The following is an 11,414-nucleotide window of genomic DNA, read 5'->3' on the forward strand; positions in this document are numbered from 1 at the left end:
GATCAAAGGGAGAATTGATATTCCATACGAGGCCCAATTTAACATATGGTTAACAATTCTCAAATCACTGAGAAACAATGAACTTTTAATAGACGACATTGAAACAAAATAGAGCATCATTGGGGAAAAAAGATAAAGTTGGGTCCACACTTCTCATCATAATATGAGATAACACTCAGGTGGGATCAAAGATATAAATGTAAAAAAATCAAACCATACAAGTACTAGAAGAAAGAAAAAAAAAGGTTTACTTTCTTAAAAATATCTAACAAAACACCCATATCAAAGCTGTGCTATTCACAATGGCCAAGAGATGGGAGCAAACCAAGTGTCTATGGACAGCCAGAGTTTCTGAAACCTTTACCCATACCAGCCATGACTACTATAGACCAATGTTCTCATTTTCAATGTGATGAGTTTCTCCTTCTGGTTTTGTTACTCTAAAATTATACAATACAGTATGTTGCCTAAAATAACTTGACTTTATACTAAAGATTAGCTTATGACTGATACATCAACATTATATTCAAATAATAGATTTCTGAAGTCACACAGTTTAAAACCGTGCTTTTAACACGTCAAGGTAACTGTAAAGCATCAGCTGGGAAGTTGTTCTATGTTCATCAAAATGGTAATTACTCCTCGCAGTGTGACATTTCCCACCTGAATTTCTGCAGTTTCCGTAATCTTGCATAATCACTGAACACGTATCAAAGCAACTGATATGCAGAAATGCTTTGGTAAATTTGATCATTCTTTTATAGCTATTTCTTGCCAGAAAGTCATTTGCCTAACATTCAGTGTAAGTCACTTATCAACAAAATTTTAATCAATAATACATCTTTGAAATTACTCAGTCATTTTTCCTATATTAGCTACCATCTACCCATAGGAATTCTCTCTTGCTTGTATGTTCTGGGGGAAAACAGTCTCATTGTTAAATGTTTGCATTGGCAGCTGGAAAGAATACTTGACGATGGGGGGGGAGGAGAGAGCTGTGGAAGAGCCCTCGTCCAGCCCTTCTTCTCTGTGACATGTACTTACAGCCCCAGAGCACTGCCCAGGTCAGAACTCAGTCCCCAGGAAACTCCCAGGGTAGACCCATCTCTCCTCTAAGCCTCTCCCTGCCAGTCAGCACTTACAAGGCAGCTCTCTGCCTCCAGCGGCCCTGCCGGAAACGTTTCTACAGACCTCACCGTGCTCACCTCCAGAGGACAATTCCCTTCATGACCATCCCAGAAGCCACTTCCACCGCCTCTCACAGCTCAGCACCCTCCCCTGATAAGTAAACCTCAGCAGCAGAGCTTTGGCAAGAAAGCATTTTGCACACCAGAAACTAGAGGAAAAGAACACAACTCCTCCCACTTTCTTTCTCCACTTTCCACCTCTGTGCCTTGGAAGCCCTACTGACTTGTCTGGAAAGTCACAAAACCATGGCAAGCTCCATACAGTCTCCATTTGTACAGGTTTTGTCTACTACCTATTAAGGTGTAAGTGATAAATGAGGTATAAGACTGATGATGTGACCGTGCTCAAGACTCTTGCATTTATTTAAGAATCTCTTGCAAATTCATAGCGACACAAAGTAGAATGGTGATTCCCAGGGGCTAGGGGGAAAGGGTAATGGGGAGTTACTGTTTAGTGGGTTCAGAGTTTCAATTTGGGAAGGTTAAAAATTTCTTAAGATGGTTAATGGTGAAGGTTGCACAACGATGTGCATGTACTTAATGCCATTGAACTGCACACTTAAAATTGGTTAATAGGTAAATTTTCCATTAGGTATATTTTACCACATAATTTAATTAGTACTTTATATAGTAATTTGAAAAAAGAATCTTTTGCAATTCAATTTAAAAAAGCCCTAATGATAGAAGATGTTATTTGGAGAAAGTGGTCAGCTACCTCTTCTGCACATGGACAGCACTGTTGAAACTACTTTTCCCTTAAGAGCACTTAGGTTTCTAGATCAAGAAGAGGCCCCATGTCTGAATGATGTCATAGACCCCAGAAGTAGCTCCATCCCAACACTTCTCACATGTGGATATAACACAGAAGGAGCAGCTGTGGGAGAGAATGAGCCAGAGGTGCTATCTGAGGAGAGGGCTGGACTGAAAATAAAATGATGAGATCTAGGATAGGAGGGAAGGAGGCATGGGGGAAATCTTGCCCATTCTTCTATGATACTTTGTCCTACTTGGAGTTCACTGAGCTTCTTGGTTTTGAACATTAATGTTTCAGGTTTTTTTTTTTTTTCCATCAATATTGTGAAATTTTCAACTGTCTCCCCTCCTTCTGGGACTCCCTAAACATATGTTGCATGTAGTGTCCCACACATCTGACACCCTGTTCATTTTCCTTCTTCCTTTTTTTACTTCTGGTCACTGAAAAGTTCTGAAGCAATTACAAATTTGTTAGTGATAACTTCACAGGAGCAGCCAGCTGCTCTTCTGGAATGATCGCTAAGCTCAGACACAGGTGCCTTTTGCCCTTGGTCTGTGCAGCAGAGCTAGATGTGGGTCAGGTGAGATAGGAGGAGGAGGGGAGTGGAAGGAGAGCAGAGAGAGACAACAGCTGATCACTATTATGTGCATCCATGGGGAACCCTGGGAGAAGGGAGGCCTGAGCCATGTGTGGGGTGGAAGTGTAGTCCAAGGTGGAGTCCAAATAGCTCAGAGGAAAACTGCCTAACAGAAAAATGTGATAGCGCTGCCAAATGCACAGGAAACCAGCTGCAGAAACTGAAAACTCTCATGGTTCTATGTGACAAGATTCGTTAAAATGATAAACACCTGCTTTGGGCTAAAATTATAGTCTATCATCTTTGATTTTCTGTACTTCCCAAACATCATAAATAATATTTTACAGGTGCATTAAAGACCAGTGTGTCAACACAGTTATTTAATAAATTACTGCAACATTGCTGAGCATACTTGTGGTTTGCAAATTGGCGGTGGGGAGGAGAGGTAAATCATCAAAGGTAAGAGGCAATATATCCCCTTTAAGGAACTGTCATTCTTGAGGCAGAGAATGAAAATGAGAAGATACATGTTCTACCTTGTGGGTAATGACTGAGCCAATGATGCAAAAACAGCTTAAATCTTATGTTCAGTTTGAGATAAGATTCCAGAAGTCTTCTCATATCTGTACTAAATTATAAAAGAACAAATAGAAGTAATCTAAACTGTCCGGCTGATTGCCTGTATTCTAAGTAGAATCATAGCTTGGAACTTGCCCTTCTAAAGGCTGACAACCCTAAGCACCTGTGTGCAGAGAACTGCATGAGCAAATATGCCTGGTTCCCACCAGGAGCAAGGAGCCTTGGCGGGCAGAACATTTGCCCACATCATGGTCTTCCCTGGAGCCCAGATTACCTGGGCTAGGTGGGAGAGGAGTGACCTGGAAAACTTAGAATGAATGACAAAGTTTGTTTATCCTCTTTCCGTCTCTACCTGATGCTTCCCAACTACTTTAATATTGGGGTCTTTAAACCTTTGAAATATCAACAAGTTGAGAATAATACTGGCTTTATAAGGGCTACCAGGGACTGGACCACACAATAAATTCAGGTGCATTTGTCTGTCAAACCCCTCTTCTTAAACTCTCCTATTCTGTCATCACCTTATCTTCCTGGTACTCTCATCAATACCCCATCTCCACTTCATCCTCAATCTCTGGTCTTCACCCCCTTCCCCAACGGTTTGCAGTTGCCTGAAACTACCAAGAAATTGATGGATGGCTAGGCTCTTGGCTAATGTGTTTTAGGAAAGACTTTTTCTTGGTACTTTTGCATTTAGAACAACAACAAAAAACCTCTTCAGCTATCAAAAATACTCCAAAGCTCTGCAAAGAGTATAATTGGATAGTTGTATGCTTTTTTGTTTTCTTTTTTCTAGGAAGTAGACTTAATGACAAACAAAAAGCATGGTGGGGTCAGATTTATGGTCTTGGAGGATTGAACTTAGAGGAAGGGGACACCGTTTCTGATTAATGCCCAAACCCCCCAAAGCCCTTCCTCCATTCAGAGTTTAGGATTTTCTCTAGGTGAACGTGGTCATGCTGACTACCAAGGGCCTAAGAATGTGGTTCCTGCAACACCCTCACCATACAGACCTTTCTGATGAAAGCTCACATCTTGAGAATCAGTAGAACCAGCACTAAATTGGTGGGCCCTGAGCCTGCCCTTTGAAACTCAAGATTGAAAAAACCTGGAAGGAGAAATCATATGCCACCTCAGGCCTGCTCAGCTTTTCAGAGAATATGCTGCTGCTCCTATTCTTAGTGGCCAATCTCCTACCTCCAGGGCTGAAAGAGGTAAGTGACTCTCCCTATCCTCAGAGGCCTGGCTTATTTCAGCAGTAGCACTTCCCCAGTGCCCCAGCAAGACTGTTGCTCTGATTGTTCCTTGCCTCAGTCCATTCCCAGAAATGTGCTAAACCCCAGACCTGCCACTGGGTATATAGTGCACAGATTACAGGAAAGACTCCCATGGAGACCTGCTGGGTCTTCTCCTCCATAGGTCACACCTTGGCACATGGAAAGTTACTTATAATTAGGATGGCACCAGATCCTGGTGTGGAGGGAAAGCTGAAAAGGAGGCTTATAACTTCCCATTCTCCAAAGCTAAGAGTGGGTTGCTCTATCCCAAGAGCTATTGTCAAGACCAAGAATGAAAGAGCTATCTTACACTGTTTCCTAGATGTCACCCTCTCACTCTCCCCACTTTCTTGAGCCACCCTGCTCCACCAGGGCAGATATCCAGAACCTAAGTGGGCCTCTTAGTGTTGCCTCGCCACTAATCATGGCCCTAATGGAAGCTGGCTTCCACCCAGGCCCCCTCCTCCCATTTCCCAGCCTCACTCTGATTTCTAATCCTGCACATGTGTTCCTCTTTATCTTGATGGCTAAATTCCTTAAAAAGATAAAGCTGTGCTGAGGTTCAGGCTGCATTAGGACCAAAAGCAATTTGGGAGACTGTTCATTCACTTATCCAACAAGTATTTGTGGGACATTTACTATGTGCCTGACTCATGATGGGGAGAAAGAAGCCAGAGCATTCTGCTCCATGAGCTCAAATTTTCAGGTTTTAGAAACCAGTCTCACCTGGAAGTAAGCAGGACACAGGGGGTCTGAAAATCTCAGGGACAAAGAAAGAACCAGGGTAGGTCAGAGAGATTTATTTCCAGGTCTTCTAGATGGTTTATCTGGAAGACAGATCCCTTTTTCTTCACATGTATTTGAAGTGCTCCAGAACAAGGGCTGAGCTCCTCATCTCTACAGGGAGATAAGAGCTAAGCAAGGAAACAGGTCACGCTGCCAGCCCGCCATGCTGCCCAGGGAAGCCTGGAGCCCCCATCTCATTGTGCTGGGTCCCTGAAGACCACTGCAGACTATCCTCCTCTGGACGTCCCGTTGTTTTAGGTCACCAGGCAGTGCCCGTCCTGTTTCCTATGAACAGAGAGATCCAGGGAAATTTTCTCTTTCAGGAGAGATCAAATGGGGCAGAAAGACCAGACCTCAAGCCCCACCCTACATGGTCTCTGTATGTTTCTATGACAACAAACAAGACTGGAGCAGATGTGGGGGTTTCCTGGCATAAGACAACTTCGTGTTGACTGCGGCTCACTGGGACAGAAGGTGAGGAGCACAAAAGAGTCTTGTCTTTCTGGGAACCCGTAGTACCGTCCCAGGGCTTGCAACTCAGCAAGGTCCCTGAGCATGCAGAGCCAATGGCTAATCAGCGGAGCCATCTGATCTGCTCCGGCCAGGGCAAAGTGAGTGTGGGATACTGTGGGGGAGTGTTTGGAGAGAGGCCTGTTAAATTTACGGATGTCAAAACGGTTTAGTAATTTTTTATACAACAAAACAGTGGATTATAATGTAGCCTGGGAAAATTACACTTCTGAAAATTCGGTGGAAACTTGAAAAAACAATCTTATTTTTAATTAATTTATTTATTTATTTATTTTTGGCTGTGTTGGGTCTTTGTTTCTGTGCGAGGGCTTTCTCTAGTTGTGGCGAGCAGGGGCCACTCTTCATCGCGGTGTGCGGGCCTCTCACTATCGCGGCCTCTCTTGTTGCAGAACACAGGCCCCAGATGCGCAGGCTCAGAGGTTGTGGCTCACGGGCCTAGTTGCTCCGTGGCATTTGGGATCTTCCCAGACCAGGGCTCAAACCCGTGTCCCCTGTGTTAGCAGGTAGATTCTCAACCACTGTGCCACCAGGGAAGCCCTATTTTTTTAATTGAAGTATAGCTGATTTACAATGTTGTGTTAATTTCTTTTGTACAGCAAAGTGATTCAGTTATACATAAATACATTATTTTTTAAAAATATTCTTTTTCATAATGGTTAATCATACGATACTTCATGTAGTTCTCTCTGTGCTATACAGTAGGACCTTGCTGTTCATTCCATATATAATATCTTACATCTGCTAAGCTCAACCTCCCACTCCACCCCTCCTCCAACCCCCTCCCCCTTGGCAATCACAAGTCTGTTCTCTATGTTTGAGTCTGTTTCTCTTTTGTAGATAGGTTCATCTGTGTCATATTTTAGATTTCACATATAAGTGATATCATATGGTTTTTGTCTTTCATTTTCTGACTTACTTCACTTAGTATGATAAACTCGTTGCATCCATGTTACTGCAAATGGCGCTATTTCAGTCATAAAAAAGAACAAGTGGTATTCTATTGTATACGTGTACCACATCTTCTTTATCCATTCATCTGTTGATGGACATTTAGGTTGCTACCATGTCTTGCCTGTTGTGAATAGTGCTGCTATGAACATAGGAATGCAGGTATCTTTTAGGATTAGAGTTCTGTCTGAATATATGCCGAGGAGTGGTACTGCTGGTGAAAAAGCAATCTTGATGGGTATCAGTCTAATGGGTTTTTTAGTTGTTCTGGGGGTGATGCCAACTAAAATCTTGAAATGGTTCATAATGTATTTGGAAGATTTCATCCACTTCTGAGAGTTTTTTCACATTTCTATAAGAAAGACATTTCCTTAGGCAGTCCTGGGCTGCCCTCTCTTCTCCAAGCCAAGGTGCAGGTGGCTTTCCCCTGGGCCACCCACCATTTCCCAGACAAACTCAGACAACTATTATCAAGGTTACCAGACCTCACGTCTGTGATGTTGCTATAGTTATGACAAATCGCCAGTGGCTAGCTTCTCCTGACTCTGATGCTCTGCCCCAGGGCACAGGCACCAGGCCTCTGGGGGACCGGAAGTCTGCCTGAGCTATGGGGTCAGGAGAGAAGTTCCCGGTGGGGTTTCTGTCCATGAGCTTCCCATGGTTTTGTGACTTTCCAGACAAGTCAGTAGGGCTTCCAAGGCACAGAGGTGGAAAGTGGAGAAAGAAAGTGGGAGGAGTTGTGTTCTTTTCCTCTAGTTTCTGGTGTGCAAAATGCTTTCTTGCCAAAGCTCTGCTGCTGAGGTTTACTTATCAGGGGAGGGTGCTGAGCTGTGAGAGGCGGTGGAAGTGGTTTCTGGGATGGTCATGAAGGGAATTGTCCTCTGGAGGTGAGCACGGTGAGGTCTGTAGAAACGTTTCCGGCAGGGCCGCTGGAGGCAGAGAGCTGCCTTGTAAGTGCTGACTGGCAGGGAGAGGTTTAGAGGAGAGATGGGTCTACCCTGGGAGTTTCTTAGGGACTGAGTCCTGACCTGGGCAGTGCTCTGGGGCTGTAAGTACATGTCACAGAGAAGAAGGGCTGGACGAGGGCTCTTCCACAGCTCTCTCCTTCCCTCTCCATCGTCAAGTATTCTTTCCAGCTGCCAATGCAAACATTTAACAATGAGACTGTTTTCCCCCAGAACATACAAGCAAGAGAGAATTCCTATGGGTAGATGGCAGCAAATATAGGAAAAATGACTGAGTAATTTCAAAGATGTATTATTGATTAAAATTTTGTTGATAAATGACTTACACTGAATGTTAGGCAAATGACTTTCTGGCAAGAAATAGCTATAAAAGAATGATCAAATTTACCAAAGCATTTCTGCATATCAGTTGCTTTGATACGTGTTCAGTGATTATGCAAGATTACGGAAACTGCAGAAATTCAGGTGGGAAATGTCACACTGCGAGGAGTAATTACCATTTTGATGAACATAGAAGAACTTCCCAGCTGATGCTTTACAGTTACCTTGATGTGTTAAAAGCACGGTTTTAAACTGTGTGACTTCAGAAATCTATTATTTGAATATAATGTTGATGTATCAGTCACAAGCTAATCTTTAGTATAAAGTCAAGTTATTTTAGGCAACATACTGTATTGTATAATTTTAGAGTAACGAAACCAGAAGGAGACCCTCATCACATTGAAAATGAGAACATTGGTCTATAGTACAATCACGGCTGGTATGGGTAAAGGTTTCAGAAACTCTGGCTGTCCATAGACACTTGGCTTGCTCCCATCTCTTGGCCATTGTGAATAGCGCAGCTTTGATATGGGTGTTTTGTTAGATATTTTTAAGAAAGGAAACCTTTTTTTTTTCTTTCTTCTAGTACTTGTATTAATTGATTTTTTTACATTTATATCTTTGATCCCATCTGAGTGTTATTTCGGATTGTGATGAGAAGTGTGGACCCAACTTTATCTTTTTTCCCCAATGATTCTTTATTTTGTTTCAATGTCTATTAAAGGTTCATTGTTTCTCAGTGATTTGAGAATTGTTAACCATATGTTAAATTGGGCCTTGTATGGAATTTCAATTCTCCCTTTGATCTGCCTGTCCTACCCACACCAATGGCACACAGTTTTGGGGTACAATTTAATACCTAAAGGAGAGTCTCTGGTAGGGTGGAGAATAAGGAGCCCTACTCTGGGGAGAGATAGGTCCTTCTATCATTCCCCAGAACGGGTGGAAGGGAGATGGAGGAATGCATGGCTTGGAGGAGAGAAGAAGCTCACCCTGACTCCCAGGATAGGGAGGACGGGGATTCACTTATCCTGGGGAAGAGACCCCTTTTTCCTGGAGGAGCTCACACTCAGTCCTGGCACACATTTGCTGTGTACTGAATCATGTTTAATGAACAAATGAGAAATCGGTTATTTCCACTCTAGATGTGGATGTTTATTAAGGCTCTGGGAACCACCCCGGATCTGGGCTCTGCCCCAGAAATGTGGAGTCAGTGACAGGGGGTGTCACTCCAGCCCTCACTCTTTGAAGTGTCTCATCGTTCTCCGTATCCAGGGCAGGAAGCTGGAAATCCTGGTGAAGACTGCTGGAGGAGTCCCAATCCTGTTTCCGTAGGAGACGATGCCCTGGGCCACATTGTTACACACAAGGGGGCCACAGGAGTCCCCCTGTGGGCAAACAGAGGAAGGGACACTAAGCCAGGCCTCCATTCTCCAGGCCTCCCCGCTCCTGCCGCCCTCAGGCCCGCCCTCAGAGAAGACAGGTGTGGGTGGGCTCCTTCCACTGCTGGCTGTGTGTGAGATGGGACGGGGAGGGGGAGCAGAAGTCAAGTTTCTGGATTTTTCCATCCCTGGGCTTCAGCCCTGGCTATGCTTATTCTCCAGAACAACCCAGGTCAAGGTACCTTCACCGGCCCCAGGAAAACGCTGCACATGTACGTCCTGTGTCTGGTGCACCTGCTGTTCCCCCAGAGACCGGATCGATGGGGAAAAGTCCCCCACCTCACTCTGGTCTGGACCCCAGACTGAGGCCATGGGGATGTAGTCTGTCCCCACTGCCCAGTCTGCCCACTTCCCTTTGTTTCGGACAGTGTCGGAAGATGCCCGTGGTCTTACCAGGAAGGCGGATTTCCTCTCTCTTGGGTCGCCCACACAAATCTGTGTTCGGTCAGTGTAGAACATGAAGCGTCTACTGCACTCCTCACCCCTCTGCACTCTGATCCTTACATCCTGGAGCGTGTCTGTTCTCCTGTTCAGGCCGAGAAGGCCCCAGCCGGCCACGGCGCACAGGGTCCCAGGACTCAGCCTGTTCTGGGTCTGTGGCAGAGCCACCGGCCTCACAGCTCGATTAGGTCTGACCCTGCTTGTCAGCTGGCAGGAAGCATGCAGGCACTCAGGGACTGTCTATGCCGTGCTCACCCCACGCCCACCACCACCCTGGGAGTCTGCTTGGCTTCCCCCTCCCTGGTCTCCCAAGCTGGGAGGGAACCGCCTGGGTGAAGAACCAGAGGGTCGGTACCTGCAGTAACATGATGTCATTCTGGTTGTTCCGCTGATTGTACCTGGGGTGGGGGATGGCTCTGAGCATCGGTATGCGCTGCTGAGTCCTTTCCAACCTCCTGATGTTGTGGGCCCCCAGGATGACATTCATTTGGCTGCAAAGGAAAGGGAGCCTAGAGGTAGGTCTGAGCTGCAGGAACTGTGACGCAGGTAAGGTGACAGCCCAGGTTGGCGAGACCTCAGCCAAGGGAACGTGGGGACAGGAGGGCTCTGGGACTGGGCTCTATGCCCTTGGTCTCCACAGCCTTGAACTGTGGGTGGTAGGAAACCCAGTGACCTTATATTTTGCCTCCCGTACAACAAAAAAGGAGCTTGGATTCATATTTTGAGCCCAATGGAAGCTCAAATGTGTGCCTTCCATCTCCCTGTCTTCTCTTTCTGATCAGGTCCTCCTTTCTCCCCATTTACAATGGCCTGCTCCCTGCCCCCCAAGCCCTACCTGCTCTTTTTTCACCCCTTAATTGCTAGAACCCTGCTTTCAATAGCCCCTCTCATGAAATCTTCTGGACCTGCTTTGCTGGTGCCCAGAAGCCCCTTAGTGCCTCACCTTCCCAAGCAGCGAGCCGCAGTCATCACAAAGTCTTCTCGCACCAGGAACCCCCCACAAATGGTCAGACCCACTGGTGTCTGGATCTGAACATATGCCATGTAAGGGTGGGAATGGGGCCTGGCCTCTTGGCCTCCGATGATCTGCCCTGGAAGGAAGCATTAGGCACTTATCTCTGCACTGACAGGTGTGTGGGCTTCGGCTTGGTGGCCCCAGAAAGGTTAGAAGATGGCGAGGCAGGAGAGGTGCTGCAGGGGCCGGAGAAGCTGGTGGTTCATGAGAACTGGGTCTGCAGGGCACCAGCCTTGGGGGAGGCTCCAGGATTCTGCAGGAAACGCTGCTGGCGCCCCATCCCAGCCTCAGCTCCCTCCCACCTCCCCAGAACGCAAGGCCAGCTGCAGCCTCCCATAATGAGGAAGGTTCCTCTGCTGTGGGGATGGCAGATCCGGAGCCCTCTGAGCAGCCTCTCTCTGAAGTCCCGTGGTACTTTCTTCCTCAGGGAGCCTCCCAGATCCCTGTGAGTCCAGCTCACGGCAGCTCATGAATTTAAGTCTCTAAGGATGAGCTGGTGGGCCTGCTATTGCTGTATCTTTATCTCCTAGGCTCTGCCACAGGAGCTGCAGAATGAGTTCAGAGAGCATGTTTATATAGCAAGTAGTTCGT

The 11,414-nt window shown here is 46.0% G+C and overlaps 1 protein-coding gene across 1 annotated transcript; it reads right to left on the reverse strand.

Annotated features, from left to right (window-relative positions):
* Positions 1-9,126: 9,126 nt before the first annotated feature.
* Positions 9,127-10,896, reverse strand: LOC309802757 (cathepsin G-like). Its single transcript, XM_082618577.1, has 4 exons — positions 10,752-10,896; positions 10,164-10,299; positions 9,761-10,015; positions 9,127-9,313 (listed from the first exon to the last, which is right to left on the reverse strand). Exons 1-4 carry the CDS (start codon positions 10,850-10,852, stop codon positions 9,164-9,166), a joined length of 642 nt encoding a protein of 213 aa, XP_082474703.1. The 5' UTR covers positions 10,853-10,896; the 3' UTR covers positions 9,127-9,163.
* Between the last annotated feature and the right edge of the window lie 518 nt (positions 10,897-11,414).

The sequence above is a fragment of the Mesoplodon mirus genome (genome assembly GCF_964341445.2).
Source record: "Mesoplodon mirus genome assembly, chromosome: 4".
Taxonomy (NCBI): Eukaryota; Metazoa; Chordata; class Mammalia; order Artiodactyla; family Ziphiidae; genus Mesoplodon; species Mesoplodon mirus.